A 23,575-nucleotide genomic window follows, 5' to 3' on the forward strand; every position below is an offset into this window, starting at 1 on the left:
AAGTTTGTGATGATACGTGGACAAGACAAATGCAGCTCACCATATGAATGTGTGGCAAAGACTGGGGACCATCATAATTGTAAAGCAAAGTTTTTTTTTCATTTATTCTAAACTTTGTTTAATTTTAGGAATTAAAAATTACAAAATTTAGCTTTGCCACTCATCTTGGTGGTCAACTGCATTCCCTTTATTTTTATCTTAAATCATCAGGTTTACAACAGGACAGCCTGCTGTTAGATTATACTTCTGGCTGTTTTAAAGACATTTTTAAAAAAAATCTGTTAATTCTTTTTCATTGTATGTAGTGTCTAGAATATCTTTCATGTTACACTGCAGCTTTCCTTTAATTAGTTACATGTCATATAGAAAAGTTTGTTGTATTGTTTTACATTTGAATCTAATTTTATCCTTTCTTTAACTATTGATCAAAAACAAAGCCTGTTACTCATTATCTGGTGAAGTGGTGTTCACTTCCTTATGAAGACAGCACATGGGAGCTGAAGCAAGACATAGACCAAGCTAAGATTGAAGAATTTGAGAAACTGATGTCTAGGGAGCCACAAATGGAGCGTGTGGTAAGAATTGGCTCTGTATAGAGGATTTTATTTGAAAATAGCTAAGTAATGTGGTCTTTCAGAAACCACTAATGGGATTTGCTGTATTTGAAACAGGAGCGACCTCCTGCCGATGACTGGAAGAAATCGGAGAATTCCAGGGAGTATAAAAACAATAACAAACTCAGGGAATACCAGTTAGAGGGAGTAAACTGGCTTCTTTTCAACTGGTACAACACGTGCGTAAAGTAACTTTTTATTGTAGAACTGCTGCTTTAGAGCAGATTTTATACTTCAAATCTAATATGTTAATATTTTAAATGTTTTTTATTGTCTTTTAAAAGTAAGACTTCAAAATTGTTAACTATTGTTATTACGTGGATTACATAAAGTTAATAGTTTTTATTATTATAGATAATATATTGTATAGTTTTATCTTATATATATAAAAACATCATGTTGCATAATAGACATGTCTTTATTATGTGACAAACATATATATACGCACACGCCTATACTTGAGAACTGTATAATGAGAAATATAATGATCCTGTTGCAACACCTGCTAATATATTTATTTAAAACTTTTTGAGAGTGTTTTGTCCTGTTTAAATCCATACTAATCTATTAATTTATATATCTGATCTTGCAGCTTTTAGCTTTACAGATGTTTTTGTTTTGTAAATGCCATATTCAGAATAGAGTCATAATAGAGCCATTTATATTATTTTTCAGACGAAACTGCATTTTAGCAGATGAAATGGGGTTGGGAAAAACTATCCAGTCTATTACATTTCTCTATGAGATCTATTTGAAAGGAATCCACGGTCCTTTCTTGGTCATTGCTCCACTGTCCACAATTCCTAACTGGGAAAGGGAGTTCCGCACCTGGACAGAGTTGAATGTGGTTGTGTATCATGGGAGTCAAGCCAGCCGGCGGACCATTCAGTTGTATGAAATGTACTTCAAAGATCCACAGGTACTTTTTTGGAATTTTGTAAAACTGTAATTTAAAAAAATCAAGTAATGAGGCTATAGTGGGTTGAGTTTCATGTGCTTTGAACATCAATTTCTAATACTGCTAAGGTAGAATTCCGCTTAATGGAAATTTCTATATTATCAGCTTTCATAAATTGCACAAATATTTCTTGAGATCACTACAATCTTGATGATAAGCCATTGTGCATGAAGGAGAATATCGGAAAGTGAGTAGTTAGGGCTTCTAATTTTAGGTTTTAACCCCAATACCCCCCCTCCCCCCCAAAAAAGCAATGTTTATGCAGTTAACACTGGAAATGGTTACTTGTATCTAAAGCCTTATCTAAGCAGAGTAATATTACTGGGGCGTGATTTCTAATGTGCTGTGCATTAACTGATCTGTGTAGAGTTTGCTGGTGTGCACTAAAGGTCCCCATGTGCACTTGAATATATTGCCGTTTAAAACATTTGTTCATTAAAGTACACAGGACTATATTAAAGTAATATAATGGACTTTTCTCACAACAGCATATACAAAGAACCCCAAAACCTCTGATTTTGGACGCTTGCATAAAGCTCCAAAATAGCTAAAAATCCAGAAAAGTAAAATAAAATAAACCCCCAAAAGCACTTTGAATAGAACATGCTAGAAATAAAGAATTAGTTGGGATGGTAGGTGTTAGGGCTATAGGGAGAAACAGACATTTTAAAAACATATGATTGGATGAAGAAAATATGATCCTAAAATCCACCCTTTTGTGTGTTGCTGAATAGTGGAGACAACGTAGTTCAGTTATTACTGTCTTTAACTTCTGTTAAATTTAGGGCAGGTTTCTTATTATTAAAAAGAATGAGATGCCATGACCTCTGGCAGATAGCTAGTTTGTTTACTAGTCAGTATTTGGACGTGAGCTAGCAAGTCTAAAGCACTTTGCATCTATGGAGGGAGGTTGTTGTGCGGGCAAAATAGTATTAGGAAAGTAGAAGGATATAAAAACTGCAGCTTCACTGTACTTGTCTTCTGAATAATAGGGCTTCAGTTTATAATTAATGCCAATGAACATGGGTTTATGGAAAATAGATCCCTGTCAAATTAACTTGATACCTTTTTGGATGAGATTACAAGTTTAATTGATAAAGAATAATAGTATTGACGTGAAATGCTTAGAGTTCTGTAAGACATTTGACTTGGCTTCACACATTTTCATTAAAATAACTAGAATTGTACAAATATGGCATTAAATGGATTAAAAATTAGCTAATGGATAAATTTCAAAATGTAATTGTAAACAGGTAATCATAATCATTGAGCAGGTGTGTTTCTGCTGGGGTCCTTCAGTTTTTGTTCCTAAGCAATTTAATATGTTTATAAATTAACCAGAAGAAAATATAAAATTGATTAAATATAAAATCAGTAATCAATAAGGTCTGCAGATAGCAGAGAGATTGTGGGAGTGGTAACTAATAAAGAAGACAGGTGACTGATGAAATGTAATCTGGATCACTTATCCAGGTGGGCACAACCAAGCAGTGTGTGTTTCTGTACAGCCAAAAGTGAAGTTGTATATTTAGGAACAAAATCCATGTTTACAGAATGAGGGACTCTCTCCTGGGAAACAGTGACTCTAAAAAAAACTTGGAAGTCATGGTGGAGAATCAGATGAGTTCCCAGTGCAATGTGTGGCACAGAGGGAGGACCTTCTTGAGCACTGATCCCTGCTCCAGCAGCGCATCCTCCTGAGTTGATGCCTAAAGCCAAATATGAGCTGCTAGGAAGTCAAGACAGTTACTGGTACTGATGTACACCGTGTTTTCCATAGAGTAAGTCAGTTCCTCCTCCCTATCACCAGGCCTCATATTCTTGCTATTTTCAAGCAGGAAACTTCTCCCCGGAGATTTGTGGTCAGCGTCCCCTGAAAGGCCTTCCAGTTCCCCTAGTCATGTTCAGTTGCCCTCATGACAGGAATGGCATTGGTCTATTCAGTACCAAACAAGCCAGCCATACACCTGATGGGCCTGCTAGAGTCTGTCCTCACAGATCTTGAGGAGATGATTTCTCCACTGCATTTGAGGAACAGCTCACATTCCTTTCTACTTCTCTGCCCACATCACCTATATTAGATGACCAGGAAGAGCCAGACCCCAGAGTAGAGTATCAGAATGAAGTTTAACAAAGACAAATGTAAAGTGCTCCAATTAGGAAGGAACAATCAGTTTCACACATACAGAATGGGAAGAGACTGTCTAGGAAGGAATATGGCAGAAAGGGATCTAGGGGCTATAGTAGACCACAAGCTAAATATGAGTCAATGTGATCCTGTTGCATAAGAAGACATGATTCTGGGATGCATTAACAGGTGTGTTGTGAGCAAGACACAAGAAGTCATTCTTCCACTCTACTCTGCACTGGTTAGGCCTCAACTGGAGTATTGTGTTCAGTTCTGGGCACTGCATTTCAAGAAAGATGTGGAGAAATTGGAGAAGGTCCAGAGAAGAGCAACAAGAATGATTAAAGGTCTAGAGAGCATGACCCAGTTCTTTCAGTCTTCCTTCATAGGTTTGTTTAGTTTGGAAAAGAAAAGACTGAGAGGGGACATGATAGCAGTTTTCAGGTATCTAAAAGGATGTTTTGAGGAGGGAGAAAACTTGTTCATCTTACCCTCTAAGGATAGAACAAGAATCAGTGGACTTAAACTGCAGCAAAGGAGGTTTAGGTTGGACATTAGGAAAAAGTACCTAACTGTCAGGGTGGTTAAACACTGGAATAAAATACCTAAGGAGGTTGTGGAATCTCCATCTCTGGAGATATTTAAGAGTAGGTTAGATAAATGTCTAGACCATCCTGGATAGACAGTATTTGGTCCTGCCATGAGGGCAAGGCACTGGACTTGATGACCTCTCGAGGTCCCCTCCAGTCCTAGAATCTATGAATCAGCAATGTCCTGTTTCACCACCAAAGGGCCTGTCATCGTCATCTGACGATATCCTTGGAACCGATACTAGTGCTGGATGACTTCAGGTCATTCCAAGAGCTTCTTATTAGAATTGCTGAGACTCTGGAGATAGAATTTGGTCATATAAGAGAAATCTCACAAGTTGTTCAACATTCTGGCAGGACTAGTTGTTGTCAGAATCACCCTCCCCATAATCAGGATTTAAAACCTGGGGCATACACCAATCATAATAACTTGACTGAAACATGGATAGAGAAGCAGTACTAGGTTCTTCAGTCTGGGTTTAAGTACTGTTATGCCCACCCCAGGCCAGGCTCCTTAGTCATTTCAGGAGCAACTGAAATCAAACAAGGCACTACAGGAACAATTGGAATAAGAGGAGTACTGCTAATGACAAGAACCCAAAAAACCTCTATCTGTTTGGAGAAACATTTTACTCTTGTGCCTCATCAGATGCCTCAAACTCTTGTGCCTCATCAAATGCCCTCCTTGACCATCTGCAGATGAATGGCACCTGGTGCCACGGTGATTTGTGCTGCATGTGAACATCCTGGAGTTCAGGATCATCTGGCTGGCTTGTGTGGCATTCCTGAAGAGCTCTCTGCTGCACATCTTTATGGATAGCCTATCTGGAATACACTATATCAACAATCAAGGATGTTTAATCATCCCCTCACTGCCAAGAAGTTGTCAGGCTGTGGACATGGTGTCATCCAAACAGGAACCTTACAGGTACTAGCCGTGACATGATAAACTTCTGAAGCAGGCAGAGGGTAACCAACCAAGAGTGGCTGCTGCAGAAATCTGTCACAGAGCTGATATTTTGCCATTGGAGGGCTCCAGTAATTGATCTGATCACCACAGAGGACAGTGCCAAATAAATGAACTCCTGCCCAGAGAGGGCATGAACCTGGGCTTCTAATGAGACATCTTTCTGCTACAGTGGACTACTGGTCTCAAATGTGCCTTTTCCCTGGTTCCCTTGATGCCTACAGTGATATCCAAAGTCAGACAGGACAAGGTCGTGTGGACCTTAATGGCTCCCAACTGGACACAGCAGTTTTGACTGTCAGATCTCTTGCACATTTCCATTCAGACCTCCCTTCTTGATCTTCCCAGATATGATATCCTAGACCTGCAGTTATGGCACCTGTTGGCCTAGATGTTGGCTGATTGAGCACCACTAAGAGACTGTTCTCAACAGGTTACAAAACTCCCCATACAGAATAGGAAGCATTCTGCTTGGAAAATCTCCTCCTCCAAATGGAAACTGTTGGATAGCCTAATATTACATGGACCCAGTTGAGGTTCTGACACCACAGATCTTCAACTATATTCTGAACCAGAAACAAACTGGATTGGCATTTAGTTCTCCCAAAGTCCATCTTGCAACAGTATCATCATGTCCTGCTTCCATTCAGTCATACTCAAGCTTCTCACATGTCAGAATCAAGATTCATTTAAGGACCCTCCTGCATACTTAAGTACCTGTTGAAGACCTGTTTTCTACATGGGATTGCAATATTGTTCCTGTCCTTTAAGCTGCTTTCCAGTTGTTGGATACGTCACTTTACCTTTAACATGGTCTTTCTAGTTGCCATCAGCTCAGCATGGAGGGTCAATGAGCTCCAAGTTCTCATGGCCAGATCTCCCTACACACCTTTTCACAGGGGCAAGTCAGTGCTGAGACTGCATCCTAAATTCATCCCAAATCTGGTCTCGGTCTCAAAGTTTCGCTGAAATCCGTCATTTTAACCTACCAGCCTTCTTTTCAAAACTATACTTGATACCATAAGAGAAGAAAATGTAGTTCTGCTGTCTTGAACTTGGTATCAAATCTACCCAACATATCAGGGTTATAATGTTTGGGTTTACATGCATCAAGTTCTGGCATGTTCCTGAAGCAGGCAGAAGACCAACATCTGCACTGATGTTTGGTGGGAGTGACTCAGCAGCTAACCAACAGGTGGAGATAGTGTGATACATGTTGAAATTCTCTGTGATGAGATTAAAAAACCAAGCAATGAGGCAGATATAGCCACAAAAAGAGATAAGGAGACAGTTAAAAGCATTTAGTCCTATCAGGTAATAGAGAGAGGCTATGGAAACATTGAAAGAATGTAGGTTTGACTCCTTGGGTGGCACTCCTCATTTCCACAATTCAGAAGGGACACTGCTTGCTAGTTACCCACATTAGGATCCATGCTGACACTCATTGATAAGCCGAATATTTTTGGTAAAAACGTGACCCATCAAAGAGCAGGAGTAGGCTTATAAGTGGATCTACAGCAAAATTTGATGATTTTAAACTCTATGGAAGAATTGAATTGATTAGCTAATACATTGTTATGTTTATCTGGAGCATCTGCAGACATAGAGCCCCTCAGCTCCCAGTGGCCGCGGTTCGCCCTTCGTAGCCAATGGGAGCTGAGGGACTCCATGTCTGTGAATGCTCCAGGTAAACAAAACGTCCAGGCCCACTAGCGGCTTACCCTGAAGGGCCAGGAGCCAACATTTTCCAACCCCTGAAATGAAAGGATCATACAGTTTTTTCTATTTTTACCTAACCATCTTGGGGGGTGGACTTATAAACGAATGGGTTAATGAACAAGCATATACAGTTACTTTACCCTACAGTAACTGTGGTTTCAGCATGTGGGAGGAGAAAAAAGCTGGGCAAATGACAACTATGTCAAATATTGTCAAATTGTAGCCACTGACTTTGGAACTAAAACACATGTTGGAAGCTACTTTACATTTTTTGTCTGAAGATTGAGAAGAAATATATCAGAATTACATTCAGTCTATTGTCTTCACAATATTTCCAGAATAAAATATTTAATAGGTTTTACTGGACACTGGTACTAAAAAATGTAGGATTAACTAACCAGAGTAAATGGTGGAGATGCCCTCAGTAATCAGCTAACTGTCCCATAGAATTTTCTTACTTCAAATTATGGAAATACTGGAGAAATATATGCAAAGATCTTTCCACAGTTGTGAATCTGTTCCTCTCCAAAACTCTGCTTATTAGAATTAATGATTTATATACGTAGTGAACACTAAGACAATGAGTACTGACATGTAAATTAACAAAAAATGGAATACTCAGACAAATGGAACTCTCTCCTCCAGTTTATTCAGAATGCTTGAAAACTGTCAAACACAGCTTTGATGGAGAAGATAAATTTCTCAAAAGAAAAGGGAAAAAATTACACTAAAACTTGGTGTTGCATTGATATGTTTTTTGTGGTGTAATGTGATAAAATTTTTGCAGTGACGTTATCTTTGTGTCTCATGTGCATTGATAAAGCACTGGTTCTTGTGCAAAATTAACAAATGGAAAACAGCATAAAGCAGCAGACTTATTTGTTTGCATTCCTTTATTCTGATGTCAGTGGTAATGATTTTATTTAAATATTTTGCTCATTGCACTGTTTTTTAATTTTCTTTAATTTTTTTAAACTTCACATTATATATAATCTTTATCTTCTTTATTCATTAGTAAGTTGTCTACTTATAATCATTGCTGTTCTTTCAGGGTCGGGTAATAAAGGGGTCCTATAAGTTTCATGCTATCATCACTACATTTGAAATGATTTTGACTGATTGCCCTGAGTTGCGTAACATTCCATGGCGTTGTGTAGTAATTGATGAAGCCCACAGGCTGAAGAACAGGAATTGCAAGCTCTTGGAAGGACTGAAGATGATGGACCTGGTAGGTGCTTCTTGAATCTTATGTACTTACAGTAGTCCTGGTTGGTAATTTGTTAAGAAGATAACTTGTAAGCTTTTCCTGTGTTACCTGCTAAATCAGCTCAATTTTGAGAGAGAATTGTATGAGAAACTTTTCTTAAAGACTTTCTAGCTAGCCAAATGGACATATCTACAAACTTTTAGTTTAAACTAAACTAAACCCTAAACTAAAAGTGCTGAAGAACCCACCAATCTCCTTATTAAATTTAATCCTGGAAGCTGGTCTTCTCCCTTAAGAAAGGAGGACAAAGAGAAGTCCTTCTTTCTATCCTACTTTTCCTCCCATATCATGCCATTTTTAAACTCCGTTTTTGTCCTTTCTTTATCTCCATCTACACCTTTCCCTGCCTCCCATCTTTAAAAATTGGCCACTTTTCTGTTTTAAATATGTAATTAATGAAAACATGGTGAAGTGAAATGAACTCTGATGTAGGTGATAGGAACTGCTCAGTTCCAGTTCTGCCTCTGCCAGAGATTTGCTGTATAACTTTGAGCAAGTTCCTTAAAACTGACTTTCATGGGGAAATAGTTAAAAGGTGCCCCATTTTCTTTCTTGTATACCAAAAAAAGCATTGAAAGATGCTTTGAAAAGTAAATTTTTGGGGGCGGTGGGGGTGGGCTTAAGACATGACACTCTTGATATTTTTGTCTTGTGCTTTTGCTGGAAGATTTCCTTGCAGTATCAGAAGAATGAAATAAAGTGGTCTCCAGACCTACAGTAGGTTCTCCAACAAAACTAAAAGTAAAAACCTGGTATCTCCAATGTGGTTTTTTGTTCTTGTTCTGTTTTAATGGAAAAAAATGAATATTCAAAGACAGTTTTTATTTTATTTTTATTTTGCACGCTGCCTTTTTCTTTATCTGTAAAATATTTATCTTGCTCACAGGGGTTTTAAGGGTTAATTAATGAATGTTTGTAAAATTCTGTAAAGGCATTTAGTATAATGTCTGAGAGGAAGATGGACTATAGGTAAGGGAGTAGACTGGGAGTCAAGAGATCTGCTTTTGATTCCTGCTTTACTACACACTTCCTATGTAATGTTGAGCAAGTCACTTAACCTTTGTGCTTCCTTTCCTAATGTGTAAAATGCAGATAATGATATTTCATTTCTCCCTTCTTTGACTGTCTTGTCTGTTTACATTGTAAAATCTTTGGGGCAGGGACTCTGCATTTGTTTAATGCCTAGCATGATGGAGTCCCAGTCTTGGATCAGCTTCCAGGAGCTACTCTGATATAAGTAAATAGCATTATTCTTTGTTTTTCAGCTTTCAGTCCACCAAAACTAAACACACTATTTCTAATGCTCAATGAGTAGTGTAGAATTTTTACTATTAAAGTGGAGAGTAGAGAAGAGGTAACTAGTTCTAGCTATATATTGTTAAGGTACTGTAGTACGTTGAAGGATTTCCATTGCGTTAGTGATGAGAGATGGCAGGGGGAAGCGGAGTTGTTAGAGCCTGTAGCATATCCCTAGTCTAAAAGTCTGTAAGATTTATGGAGGGGATGGGGTCATGCAGCACAGATAAGCGAGAAAGGACACTGGCTGGTTGGCTAAAGGACCTATCTTTGGCAGGAAGCTGAGTGGAGTGCCTGGACTAATTTGGAGTTAATGCTCTAGAGTGCCCTTGGAGGAAGACCAGAGCGTTTGGTGTCAAAAAAGATTTACAAAGAGCCATAGAGTTGAAGAGACTACTGAATGATGAGAACAAAAACATAATAAGGAGAAAACATCTGCACAGATGGTTTCTAGTCAGCTGCTTATTTTTCTTGCAGGAACACAAGGTGCTGCTCACTGGTACCCCATTACAGAACACTGTAGAAGAGCTGTTCAGCTTGCTTCATTTCTTGGAGCCAGGTCGCTTCCCATCAGAAACCACTTTCATGCAAGAGTTTGGTGATCTGAAAACTGAAGAACAGGTAATTTTAGTCATGCACTGTTTTCCTGTTTAAAAAGACCGTTTTAATCCTGCTACAGTAATTTTTATTAACTAATTATTATGATTTATTACAAACACCATAGATCTTCAGAAAGGGAAGACTAAAGGAGACAAATCTTTTTCTAGTGTATTTACTTTGTGCGTTAGTATACTTTGTGTAATAAATTTCACTGTGTCCTCTGTTCAGTCAATCATTTATGTAACACCAGGGCAGCTCAAAAATGTTTAAAAAGACATTTTTAAAATGGCTGGGGGATCTGGGGACAGGTGTAGTAGCAGAAACAGCTTTCGCTCTTTTTTTTTTTTTATTAGATTGACTAGAATTCCAGTTGAATTGTCCCTTTAACATGGCAACAGAATAAGGAGCTGCTCCTTTTTCCCTTGAAACAAATGAGAATACTGCCATTGACTTCAGTGGGAGCAGGATTACATCTGATCCCAGATTAGTAAATGACCTAACCCAATAGAGTCATTATTGTGCTTGTAATCTTTATTCAGAAATAGACTATTCTAGTGCTTCCCATTGAAAGAAATGAAAAGATTTCTAAAAATTCATGCAGCATAACATAACAGGTGCTAAATTTAAGTCATTGATAAATATCAAGAGAAACTAATTTATAATTGCATACAAAAACTACATTAAAAGGAGATTAGGGTTGCAAAGTTGAGCACTCAAACGTTAGGAAATGCCAGGATAAAGGTTATCCATGCAACTTTAATTTAGCTGCCTGGTGAGTTATGATATAGTCTTTAATTAAACGCTGACATACTATTTTTTCAGTAGGATCCTGTCTTGTTTTGGCTTCAAACACCTTAATTCTGGTAGTATTAACTTCTGTTTGCTTGACATGTGACCTTAATTTCCTTTTAAGGCCTTTTTTTATTTAATTGCTTATATTTTTAAAAAAGCAAACTGAAAAAAACAGCAGTTACATCATATGGATCATAACCCTCTACCTATGACATCAGCAGGATTGGCACCTTTGGATTCACAGCACAGTCCCATACCACTTGAACTAAGAAGGTTGCGGATAGAAATATCCCCTGCATGGACCAGCCACAAGACAGGGATGAGGCACCTCACTTTGACAGTGGATTTCATAGTTGTTTGCTGAACAGCAGAGGAGTGTTGGGACTCTGGAATCATAGAACTGTGGGAATGGAAGCGACCTCATGAGCTCATCTAGTCCAATCCCCTGCATTCATGGGAGGACTAAGTATTATCTAGCCCATCCTTGACACATGTTTGTCTAACCTGCTCTTAAAAATCTCCCATGGTGGAGATTCCACAACATCCCTAGCCAATTTATTCCAGTGCTTAACTAGTGACAGGAAGTTTTTTCCTAATGTCCAACCTAAACAGCCCTGGCTGCAATTTAAGCCTATTGCTTCTTGTCCTATCCTCAGATTTTTAAAAAAATAAAAGGTTGTTACAAGAAGGAGGATGAAAAATTATGTACTTGAAACTGTCCCCACTCACTCCTCTCTTCTCCAGAATCCTGGGTTCCATTTCAGATTCTGGAAGGTCATGTGCTCTAATTATTTACGTTCTTCCTCCCCTGCCCCCTGGCTTCCTGTTTCCATCTAATCCTCAGCTCTCCGCATTAGTCTACCCCACTTCTCTCCACACTGCCTGATCAACTGCAGGCGGAGCATTGAGAGCACAGGAGATAGTCTTATTTCTCTCAGTTCTGGTGCCCAGCACCACAGTGGCCCCTGGTAGATGAGGAACAATTGCAGAGTAATTCTTGCTCAGGCCTGCCACTGAGGGCGATTGCATGGTGGGACAGGCAATGCAGATAGAATCTTCAGAGAATTTAGCTGCCAGCCTCACACAAACCTCTGAAGATGTAGAAACAGGGATTTTCAGAACCTTTATAGTTTGGCCAAATTTTGGTAGGTTTTCAGTCAGACACCAAAAGCATCTCTCCAGGCCAATTCTACCAAATTACAGATACCTGCTCCAAAGCATGCAGGTGCAAGTCATCTTAAATAAACACACATTTTCCCCCTAACTACTTCTCACAAAAGGCTTTTCCTTGGAACTTGATTATATAAAGTAATATTGTGCCTTTGGCAGAAATCGGCATGGAAAATTTCAGCCTAAACAGTTTTATAAGCAACTGAAAACAGGGTCTTATAATAAACAGTGCTAGGCAACCTATAATAGGCATTACTGCCAGTTTTGTCTAAAACAAAACAAAAATCCTGAAGTGTTGTAGATAAGTTTGTCTTCAGGTGCACTCCTTTACTTCACTCAGCTGCTATGATTGGTCTGAAATGATGGTTCTTGGCTTGGGAAATTTTTATTCCAGTGAGATCTATTTCATAACATCAAATACATGGTCACCCCTGAGGAAAAATTTACCAGCCAGAAATAATACAGTAACTTTTTTTTAACTGTAGTCTTATGTATGCATAGGGTAGTCAAAGCAGAATTCATTCATTAGTGGATTGTATGAAAATCTTCCTTTTTGAAACTCTTCTGTATCTGAGTTGTGGTAGAAAATGGAGAAAAGAAAATTTTAGAGGTTCTTGGAGTTCTAGGAGTAGGGTGATGCATATGGTGGAGGTAACCAGAGCACTCCTTAAAAGTGAAGGTGGCATAATATGATTTGAAAATAAAAACTTAATATTTAAGGCTTTACTATTACACAATTATTTACTAAAGCTGTGTCTCCTAGGTGCAAAAGCTCCAAGCCATTTTGAAGCCAATGATGTTGAGACGCCTTAAAGAGGATGTAGAAAAGAACCTGGCCCCCAAAGAAGAAACAATCATTGAAGTTGAGCTGACAAATATTCAGAAGAAATACTATCGCGCTATTCTTGAAAAGAATTTCACATTTCTCTCCAAGGGCGGTGGTCAAGCTAACGTACCTAATCTTCTAAACACTATGATGGAACTAAGAAAATGCTGCAATCATCCATACCTTATTAATGGTAGGCCTGCATATTGATCCCCTCTTTCTCATAATAGCTATGGGGAGTTCAAGATGATATAGCTGTTCCAGTATGTACACTGAAATAGTAGATTTGCCCCCTTTCCATCAAAAATTCACATGATAAAATCACTACAGATGGATGGCTGTACTGCATGTCTTGACAAAACCTGTAAAATACGAGCATACTATTAATTTCCCCCAGCAGAGTGACAAAACATTTCTCTTTAGAGATCATCATACGTCCAGGTCCACATCCAGGACCACTGCTTAGAAAAGTTCATTGCTCCTGTATCCCTGGTAACTTGTGAGATGATTAGGTCAGCCTTACCCTCTAACATTTCTTATTCCCTCCCCCACGGCACTGCCACTTGAATTCCAACATGACTTTAGTTGGCCAATATGTCAAACCACTCAAGTTAGAGATTGTTGCTTTATGTCACTACAAAGCTGCATTTGGGTACATCACATCTTCTAGCTCTAGTGAATCTTAATATGCAGTTAAAATAATCTCTGAATAGAACTTCTTGGGTAAGAAGTGGTGATTAGACATGATATTGAAGCAGATATTTCATGACCTGCTAGAATTAGGAACAAGTTCTGGAAATAATATTTACATTTGTAGGATACCAGACTTTAATTGTCATTGGTCTTTCGGGGTAACCCTGCTGTTTTTAGATCAGGACTGAATATAGCAGGGGTCGGCAACATTTCAGAAGTGGTGTACCGAGTCTATTTATTCACTCTAATTTAAGGTTTTGTGGGCTAGTAATACATTTTAATGCTTTTAAAAGGTCTTTCTATAAGTCTATATAACTCAACTATTGTTGTATGTAAAGTAAATAAGATTTTAAAAATGTTTAAAAAGCTTCATTTAAAATTAAATTAAAATGCAGAACCCTCTGGACCAGTGGTCAGGACCTTGGTGAGTGTCTCTGAAAATCAGCTCGCATGCCGTATTCGGCACGCTTGCCATAGGTTGCCTGCCCCTGGAATATAGCAAGTACGCGATGTTGGACCTGTAACTTCATTACAAGCTAATATAATGTAGCTAATTAAAGTATGCTAACTTACATGCGTTAGGTGATCAAACCTATTATCTGTTTTTTGGAGACAAAGCATTTACATACCTCTGTAAATGTCACTTCCCTCCTACTGTGTGTCTGCCCACCAGCTTCTCTTCCCTTTTCCACAATAACAATCATCATCACATCAAACACATATGATAGATAAGATCCCTGATTTAAGGGCCTTTTCTGTTAAGCTGCATGCATGACCACGGTGCTAAAGAAATTATTTTTAGTTTTGAGTATTGTGAGGCTTCCAGATTGTGTTGCTTAACTAAATTTTCTTGGAATATTTTTTTATAGAGGGGAAAAAGAGAAGTTAATTATACTGATGTCATTTGATTAATCTGAGATATGATTTAGTATTTTGGAATATCTTGCATCTTGTCACGTTAGATGGGGTCTTCAAGCTCAGCTGATTCTGGACTAGAGTAGTTTTTTTTAAAAAAAAAAAACTTTGATCCAATAGGTAAACTGAAGGCTTTTTGTTTGGGGGCAGGGCGTGTAAGGTGTGTGTGTGTGGTAGCTTACAATTTTTGAAAACGTACGTTTAGCAAAACAGTGCTGTCAGTTTCTTGACATTAAATGTTTAAACAAATCCTCAGCTTTAGCTAGAAAAATAATGAGATGAAGTTTACCAAAGTAAGTCCTTTAATTCTAGAGAAGAAATTCTTCTTCTTGTCTTCTGTAACTGTCTGAGCCTCAAGTTTTATCCTGTTGATCAATAATTAACATCTTTGCACTTATAACAATGACACAAGCTAGTTGTAATTCTATCTCAAAACCCTGGATATATACAGCAGCTTTGCATCACTATTCTGTCCAAAAACAGCTTAGTGCGGTTGTAAGGTCTCAAGAGGGACTGTCACTACTGTATTTAAAGATGTGGTGCAGATTATTCCTTTGATATTTTTCAGTGTACACAATTATGCAAATATTTTGATTCCTTAGGTCACCAGGTTAAATTTGGCACAGTTGGCATTGACTAGAGTGATGTGTAATATTTAAGGGGAAATTAAGAACACTGTCTATTTTTAGAGTTCATGAAAGCTTCTGCAAACATGTTTCGTTGGACATGAAGGTTTTTGGTTTAGGATGTTGTTTTTTTAATCATCCATTTTTTGTCAAACTAGGGCATTAAGTATCTAGAATTCCATGAGGTCCCATGTAAATTTTGAGGCAGCTTTTCACAGTACTTTTAAATTGTGTTTAATAGATAGTGGAAATTTTATGGTTGAAGTCACATGGTATTTCTTATGGTTCCTTGGTTGGGTGAGCATATTCCATGTGGAGTGAGCAGAAACTATTTTGATTCCCCTAATCTCAGGGAATGGCTGCATTTTGTATGTGTTCTGAGACAGACAAAGCAGTATCTGTTTTACTAGAATCATGAGCAATGGAGTTTTCTGAACAACCACTCTCAAGGACTTATAGATCATTCCTCTTCCCCACACCCTAGGGAGCCAGCAGCAGAATGTGGCTCTATGCTGATCCTTGCTGCAGTGTTGTGGGGCATGGTGAGAGGGCTTAGCATTCTTTTGCCCTCACAACATCATGTGCTTCTGGAAGTCCATTTTTGATTGGCAAGTGTGAAAGCGCTGGCCCTCCTGGTGTTCCACAAATCCCGCTTCTCTTACCCACCCACCCCCACCCTAAAAATAAACAACCTGAAGCTGAGGAGGGAGAAGGAAAGGTGATGTTACTGGCTTACAACCAGCCAAAGATACCAGATACTTCTCCCCAAAAGAAATGACCAAGTAGGGATGATGAAGACTATTGGAGGGTAAGGAAGACTGTTTGAGGGGCAGGGTGGATGCATTCTTTGACAGATTTTGTTGGGGAAGGGTTGTGGAAAGGGTAAAGTGTGTGTTTACAGAGGTCTCTTATGGAAGTGATATTATCTAAACCAAACTCTGGCTCTTTTGAGGTTCCTCTATCACTAGATTTGTCTGTAGGCTTGCTATGGTGTGGCTGGCTTAGTATGTCTTTTTGTATGTAGCTTGGCTACATATTTATATGTAGAGATTTGCATGATTTTGTTCATTTCATAATAGTACAACTTGAGTGTGATCAGAGGAAAACTGTTGGTGGAACTAAATATTGTGACTGAAGCAGTACTCTACAGAAGCTGGCTGATAGCCTACAGTCGGCTTGGGGCATGTGTTCAGTAAAGTATTTGACTCTCATAGGTCAGGATGGCTGCACATTTTACAACACTGAGAAGGGATTCTAGATGGAGACTGTGCTGGAAGATCTGTCTAATTCTACTGTTCTTGCCTACGTTTATTAGACTTTTTTAGTGAGTCATCATTCTTGTGCAGTGTTTAGGCCATAAGGATCAATGATTAGTTAGTCTGGTGGGCAATAGTCCAGCTGTGTGCTTCAGCTGAAGATGCTTATGTTTGTGAGGCATTTCACATGCACTTTCTCACGTGAACTCTGTTCTGTCAATCCTAGTTGTGCAGGTGTTTGCTGAGCAATGCAGATCTCTGTCCAGGTAACCTGGCCTAAATTCTATCATATGTGTGCTATCCTCCTTGATTTAATATAGAGCTGTCAGACATACTGGAAATGTAGTCACTTCAGTTCCTGTTTCTTGACTTGGGCTCATATATGGGTGAGACAGTTCACATACAACAGATATGTACGGACTGCTGGTTCAGTACTCCGTCTACATGTATCTGAATGCCCTAGGAAGCTAGGAAGGAAACTTAAAAATATATATATATATATATATATATATATATATATATATATATATATATATAAAAATAACATATTTGGTCTCCCTTACTCTCACTCATGTTGTGCAAGACAAATGTCCAAAATGGTCCATGTACAACTGTGAAATACATAATTTAAAAAACAGCTTTTGCTCAAAATTTCAGAGAGAAAAATGTCCATTAGGTCACAGAAATACTATTTCTCATGCATGGAATCAACCTGAAAGCAAATTGTGAAAAATGCCATGTGTGAAGCTTCTTGCACAGCTGAAAATAACTATCTGATGTGCTTTTAGTGGTCTGTTCGCTTCTTAATGGGCAGGTGTCCACATAATAAGCTCCCTATTTAAAATGGCATTCCTGTTGGCAGCCTCAGAAGAGAGGTCAAAGAGAATGGGCATAAAACTTAACTACCTTTTGTCTCATGCAGTTTTTCTTAACCATAGCAGTCTTAGATGGAAAAGAGTGACTGGAATGTGTGCGTGTGTGTGAGAGTGATAGATCCTGCAAACTAAACAAACACGAAGGAGTACATGCAGTGAGAGGAAAGCAAAATAGAAGGTAAAACAAAATAATTTCAAAGCTCTTCACTTTTCCAATTAAATATTTTGTTGGCTGAACTTGGGCTTTATGATGGCACTGTGGTAGTAGCGGGCCTACAGCGTCTGCTCTTTTATGTTTGAATATAAATATTTTTAAAAAGCTGAAGACAATTTCTAAAATGTCAGAATACTCATCTTTCACACTTATACTTATCTGTTAAGCTGCTTTTTCTGTCCCTTAAATATCTATTTTAAAATGGTTCAGTCAATGTCTGGTCTGTTGCTTCTTTTTTTTTTATACTACTTCTGGCTTGACAGTCTCCTGTTGAAATTCATGTATTACTCATAGTCGATATTCATTTACTTGGAAGGGATTTTCTCCTCATCTTTTACCGCTGAAAGCTAAGATCTTCTTTTTTTCCTGTGTGTGTGTGCATGCGTATGTGTATATATTTAGTTTTAACTAAGCTAATGTATTTGTGTAAGTGTTTATACACCTAAAACTTAAAACATTCCTGGGGCTTATACACAGGGTATTGAAGGAAAGCTCATTGTTTTTGTTAATAAAACCTTTATGGTATTCGTATATTGCTGTCCAATCTTTGCAGGTGCTGAAGAGAAAATTTTGGAAGAGTTTAAAGAAACACACAATGCCGACTCTCCAGATTTTCAGCTCCAGGCAATGATCCAGGCTGCTGGCAAGCTAGTACTGATTGACAAGCTGCTGCCAAAACTGAAGGCTGGTGGCCACAGGGTGCTTATCTTTTCCCAGATGGTGCGCTGCTTGGACATACTGGAAGACTACCTCATTCAAAGACGGTGAGAGCAACAATACAATACATTTCTAAATAAATTGTATTTTCCTCAGAGGCCAAAGTATTTAACCTGTGAGTGATCTATATTGTAAAAGGATGGAACTTAGACACTTAATAATGTTACACATTAATGCTCTGGCAAGGAAAAAAGCATACCTGTGATTGCAAAGGAGTGTGGTATTTCCTAATGGGCAAATGCAAGCGATATCTCAGAACCTTAATGGATCACCTTTTAGTTGGTTAAGTAGATTGTCCATCTGAAGTTTAGAGTAAGAATGTAGTCTAGTTCTTGCTTGAAGGCCTATTTCACTCTTTCGGGTGACAGCTGTTTCTGCAGTGGAAGTTGCTTAAAGGGAGAGAATGGAGTATCTTTTTCACTTTTACACAAAGTTGATTCAAGAATACATGCTCTCTAGTTTGCTGAGACAGTGGGCAAGGTAATATCTTTTATTGGACCAACTTCTGTTGGTGAGAGTGACAGCTTTTATGCTGCATAAAGCTCATCTTCAGGTCTCCACTTTGGAATTCTGCTGAACTAGTAGTCACGCTGAGATTTTTTCTTTAAAAAAAAATGTTGGAAGATATGATGAGAGAGCTAGTAATGAGAAAGTGATGGTAAAAATCTGCTTCTAACACAACTTTATTTCAGGTACCCATATGAGCGAATTGATGGTCGAGTGAGAGGCAACCTTCGTCAGGCAGCTATTGACAGGTTTTCCAGACCTGATTCTGATAGATTTGTTTTCCTGCTGTGTACAAGGGCAGGAGGTTTAGGCATTAATCTTACTGCTGCTGATACCTGCATCATTTTTGATTCAGACTGGAACCCCCAAAATGACCTCCAGGTAATATTGCAAGAGGCAATTCTTGTTAAACATTTTCTTTAGTTGTCTGCAGTGTACTTTTCTACCCAGTTAAGAGAAAGTGTCTGTTGTTGCCTCTTAAAAACATATTAAGCTTGGAATTTATATTTTAAAAATATTAGAGTGTTTAAAATAAACATACTAAGATCTAGCCGCTGACTTTTCATTTCTGTGTAACTTGTAACACAATATTCCTTTTTATACTTCTCCAGGCTCAAGCTCGATGTCACAGAATTGGACAGAGCAAATCAGTGAAAATCTACAGGTTGATAACAAGGAATTCTTATGAAAGAGAAATGTTTGACAAAGCTAGTTTAAAGCTTGGCCTTGATAAAGCTGTACTTCAGTCTATGAGTGGAAGAGAAAATGCTACAAATGGGGTGAGAATATGTTCAGATGCAGCCTTCCAAAGGCCATAAATGTATCCTATTGCTTGCTTACTGTAGTTTTAGTTAAAGGAAATTGGGGGGTTTTTTTGACTGTCAGTTAGCTTTAGAATAGGTTTACCTTTGTTTTTACTGTTCTTCACAGAAGATAAATGCAACAAGTGTGAATGTTTTTATTGACCAACTAAACATTTTAGAAGTTTACAGTTTTTTTAAGGGCTAAGTAAAAGGCAAATTGTCTGGCTATGCTATGAGATGTAAACAATGACATATCCAAGGAGATTGTTTCTCTCCTCCCAAATTATAGGTGCAGCAGCTTTCTAAGAAAGAAATAGAAGATCTTCTACGAAAGGGGGCTTATGGTGCTCTTATGGATGAGGAGGATGAAGGGTCCAAATTTTGTGAAGAAGACATTGATCAGATTCTCCTAAGGCGAACACACACAATTACTATTGAGTCTGAAGGGAAAGGCTCAACATTTGCTAAGGTGTGCTTTGAAATTTGAAGAAAAAGTTGATAAAATATTACCAAGATAGATGAAAATAGTGATAAATCTGCTTTCTGCTTAATTTAGCTTTTAGATTTATGCTGTCCAACTTACTATTGCCTATTGATTGGACAGTGAGCAAATCTCCATATAAATATATATTGATGTTTCAGTACATCCGGTCACTATGTTTCTATGTCTTCATAATGGTAACTTTAAGGGACACCTTCTTTTGCTTTTATAATTCTATTTTTTTAAAAAAAGTTACATTTACAACTGAAAATGGAAACTTTTTCCTGATGATATACAGTAAAGAACTCAATGTAGTGTTTTTCATATTGTCTAGGCTAGTTTTGTTGCATCTGGGAACAGGACAGACATTTCCTTAGATGACCCCAATTTCTGGCAGAAGTGGGCTAAGAAGGCTGAGTTGGATATTGATGCCTTAAATGGAAGGGTGAGACCTTTAAACAAGTTCATAATTCATTTAAAAAAGGATATTTCTGAGTTTTCACGTTCTTTACATTTTCGTTTTAGAACAACCTAGTTATTGATACACCAAGAGTAAGAAAGCAAACCAGACTATATAGTGCAGTCAAAGAAGATGAACTAATGGAGTTTTCAGACCTGGAAAGTGATTCTGAAGAAAAACCCTGTACAAAGCCCCGTAGACCTCAGGACAAATCCCAGGGTTATGCAAGGAGTGAATGTTTTAGAGTGGAGAAGAACCTTTTGGTCTATGGGTAAGTAGAAGGCATCTGAATGGCTATGTGAAAAATACATGTTGTTTTTTTATACCAGTCCAAAGAGAGCTGTGGATAAATATTCTGAAGTATGGAAGTCTTATAATTTATAGTCAATAACTGAAACATCATGTAGTATTGTACTGAAATCCTTTTTTGCCAGTTGATAAGTTGGATGCTGAACTTTTCTTATCTCATGATGGTTAGCCCAATTTGAGTCTGTGTCTTAGCAGGCAGTCAGCTATATGTGGCTACCATCATAGTGTGCTTATTAGTCACTTTCTGTCTCTTTATCCAGAAAGATTGCATGTGATTATTATGAATGATGTATTTCAGGATCAAACTAAAATTGACCTCAAATCGTTCTGGGGTTCAAATCCCTATTCATACCTTACTGGAAACATCATTGTTAGACACATGTACTTTATTGTTACCAGTATAATTCAATTGCAGCTTTTACGAGCAGTGAACTTATTGCCTGCTCTGTAAAATAAGCATTCTTAATTTTCAGTGCTGGAAGTTGGATTTCCTGACATGACCTGCTAATGCAAATACAAGAGCTCCTAACCCATCTGGCACCCAAGGTTTAAAATGAAAATCACAAATGGAAATTGCAGTGCCAGAACTGTGTTCTTTAAGCATATTTTTCTTGTAGTTGGGGTCGGTGGACAGACATCCTTTCACATGGGCGCTATAAACGTCCGCTAACGGAACAAGATGTGGAAACCATCTGCCGGACAATCCTGGTTTATTGTCTTAATCACTACAAAGGAGATGAAAATATCAAAAGTTTCATCTGGGATCTGATCACACCAACTGCAGATGGACAAACACGAGCCTTGGTTAACCACTCTGGTATGTTTACCACCATACCAATGTGGTGCTACTGTAGGTGGGGGAACCCTGCTGCAGTCGTACTATATACTACTTCTAAACTGTAGCATATACTACACCTTATGTGCTGGGGGAAGTGGTGTTGGTTCAGTGAGTATTACTCTTCCTCTGAGTCAGAATTGTACAAATACTCCAGCATGGTGTTAGAGGACATTGTGCTGCTGGAGGTGACGTCTAGTCATTAGTTCCCATGGCAATTTTCACAAAAGCAGGGAACTTAACCCCATTATCCTGGCCAGTTACACTACACCATGGGTAGTTACACTCTTCATAGCTAAATTCTTACTATAGTTTCAACTGACTTTGGTATTCAGAATCCCCTGTACTAAATTGTTGTGTTGCTTTTCATTGTAAATTGACATGTTTCACCTCAGGAGTGGCTACGGTGGTACTTAGTTTGTCAGTAATACACTTTGGGATCATTGGGATCAAACTGCTTCAATTCAGACTGTGAGAAGTGTTGGGGGATGTTTTGTAGGCCTATCTGCACCAGTGCCCAGGGGAAGGAAAGGCAAAAAAGTGAAAGCCCAGAGTTCACAGCCAATGCTGCAAGATGCTGATTGGCTGGCAAGCTGTAACCCAGATGTCTTGTTTCAAGAGGACAGCTATAAGAAACACCTCAAACATCACTGTAATAAGTAAGTGTGTTTAATTTATAGTAAGCTTATAGTTCTTAATATGTGTGAGAACCTTCATTTGGATATCTTTAATAGAACCACAGGACCACATAGTGGGGCTGTAAACTGCTGTACGTTGCTGTTAACTTGTGATGAAACATCACATCAGTTCAGACCAGGTCTGGGTGATTGGCTGTAAACTTTTTGCAGGGGATGATTGGCTCTAACAAGGACAAGTCAGGAAGAAAGTTTGTTTTGTTCACTAAGTGAGAGAGAGTCTTCATTATTCCCAACGTGCCAAAAAGAGGAGTGGATCCTGGTTTTAAGACAGCCTCTCCAACAATGTGTAGCATCTCAGGGCTATCCAAAACTATCCTGATGCTAGTAGTTCTCCACAATTCTTTTCTTTCTCCTCCCCGTCTCCCAGACTCATCTCACATCACCTTTTCCTTGAATCCCTTGATGTGGGTTCTTGGTCCCCAGGCTTTTACCAGTCGCTCTCATCTCACTTTCTCCTACTCTCCCTGTTGTACCCAGATATTTCTCCTTCCTGTTCCTTTGGCCTCTTCTCAGTTTTGCTCCTCTCTTTGCTTGGAACAAATTTCAACTTCTTGCCTCCCAAGCCTCCACTTCCCTGTTAATCCTTCCTTAAAACTCAGCCCTTCTGGGAGTTGTTAGTCTTTTCCCATCAAAATCACAATGTCCATTCCTTTCTGAATCATTTTTCCAAGTCTAATCTTTCCAGATCTGCAGGGGCAGAGACTGTCCTTGTGTGTGTGTGTGTGTGTGTGTGTGTGTGTGTTTTTAAAAAAAATCTCTATATATTTTGGTACAAAGTAAATGTATAATAGGAAGGGATCACCTGAATTCTTTTTGCTTTGCTTTTGTCGCATCTTAGACTATGTCTACACTTATGGCATTGTGCAGAGTACAGGTATTATGTGTACCTATACGTCAAAGTGAAAGGCAGGCTGCATCGAAACTTGTCACTGCAGAATGTAGCTATATGCTGCAGTGAAAGGCTTCTTTCCCTGCTGCTAGAGCCTTTCTGGGCTGTAAGTTTAGACATACCTTTAGTAGTTGGGGATTTTGTCACTATCCTTTTTTTATCATATGCTGGTTCTCTTCCGCATCTCAGCTGTGCATGCTCTGTCCCAAACTTACGACAGGGTTCCCAAACTTTGACCAAAGGTCTTGGACCTAATTCTCTTCACCCAAATAAGCCCTCTTTTTTTTATATACTGTTACTGTACCACATGGGTATCCAGGAATATGTAATATACCCGCATTGAAGTGCCACTCAGAGCTTTTTGTGACGT

General features: G+C 38.5%; 1 protein-coding gene across 3 annotated transcripts in view; it reads left to right on the forward strand.

Annotated features, from left to right (window-relative positions):
* The window catches only part of CHD7 (chromodomain helicase DNA binding protein 7), a 187,941-nt gene that overhangs the window by 148,213 nt on the left and 16,153 nt on the right, over positions 1–23,575 (forward strand). For all 3 annotated transcript variants that reach the window (XM_075063037.1, XM_075063039.1, XM_075063038.1), the window contains 14 exons: positions 438–575; positions 672–793; positions 1,290–1,533; positions 8,028–8,204; positions 10,017–10,160; positions 12,865–13,120; positions 18,060–18,270; positions 18,916–19,111; positions 19,342–19,509; positions 19,823–20,002; positions 20,349–20,459; positions 20,540–20,745; positions 21,401–21,600; positions 22,118–22,277. In XM_075063037.1, coding sequence (XP_074919138.1) covers positions 438–575; positions 672–793; positions 1,290–1,533; positions 8,028–8,204; positions 10,017–10,160; positions 12,865–13,120; positions 18,060–18,270; positions 18,916–19,111; positions 19,342–19,509; positions 19,823–20,002; positions 20,349–20,459; positions 20,540–20,745; positions 21,401–21,600; positions 22,118–22,277 — 2,513 coding nt within the window. The remainder of the gene's footprint in view (positions 1–437; positions 576–671; positions 794–1,289; positions 1,534–8,027; positions 8,205–10,016; positions 10,161–12,864; positions 13,121–18,059; positions 18,271–18,915; positions 19,112–19,341; positions 19,510–19,822; positions 20,003–20,348; positions 20,460–20,539; positions 20,746–21,400; positions 21,601–22,117; positions 22,278–23,575) is intronic.

The sequence above is a fragment of the Chelonoidis abingdonii genome, chromosome 2, assembly GCF_003597395.2.
Source record: "Chelonoidis abingdonii isolate Lonesome George chromosome 2, CheloAbing_2.0, whole genome shotgun sequence".
Taxonomy (NCBI): Eukaryota; Metazoa; Chordata; order Testudines; family Testudinidae; genus Chelonoidis; species Chelonoidis abingdonii.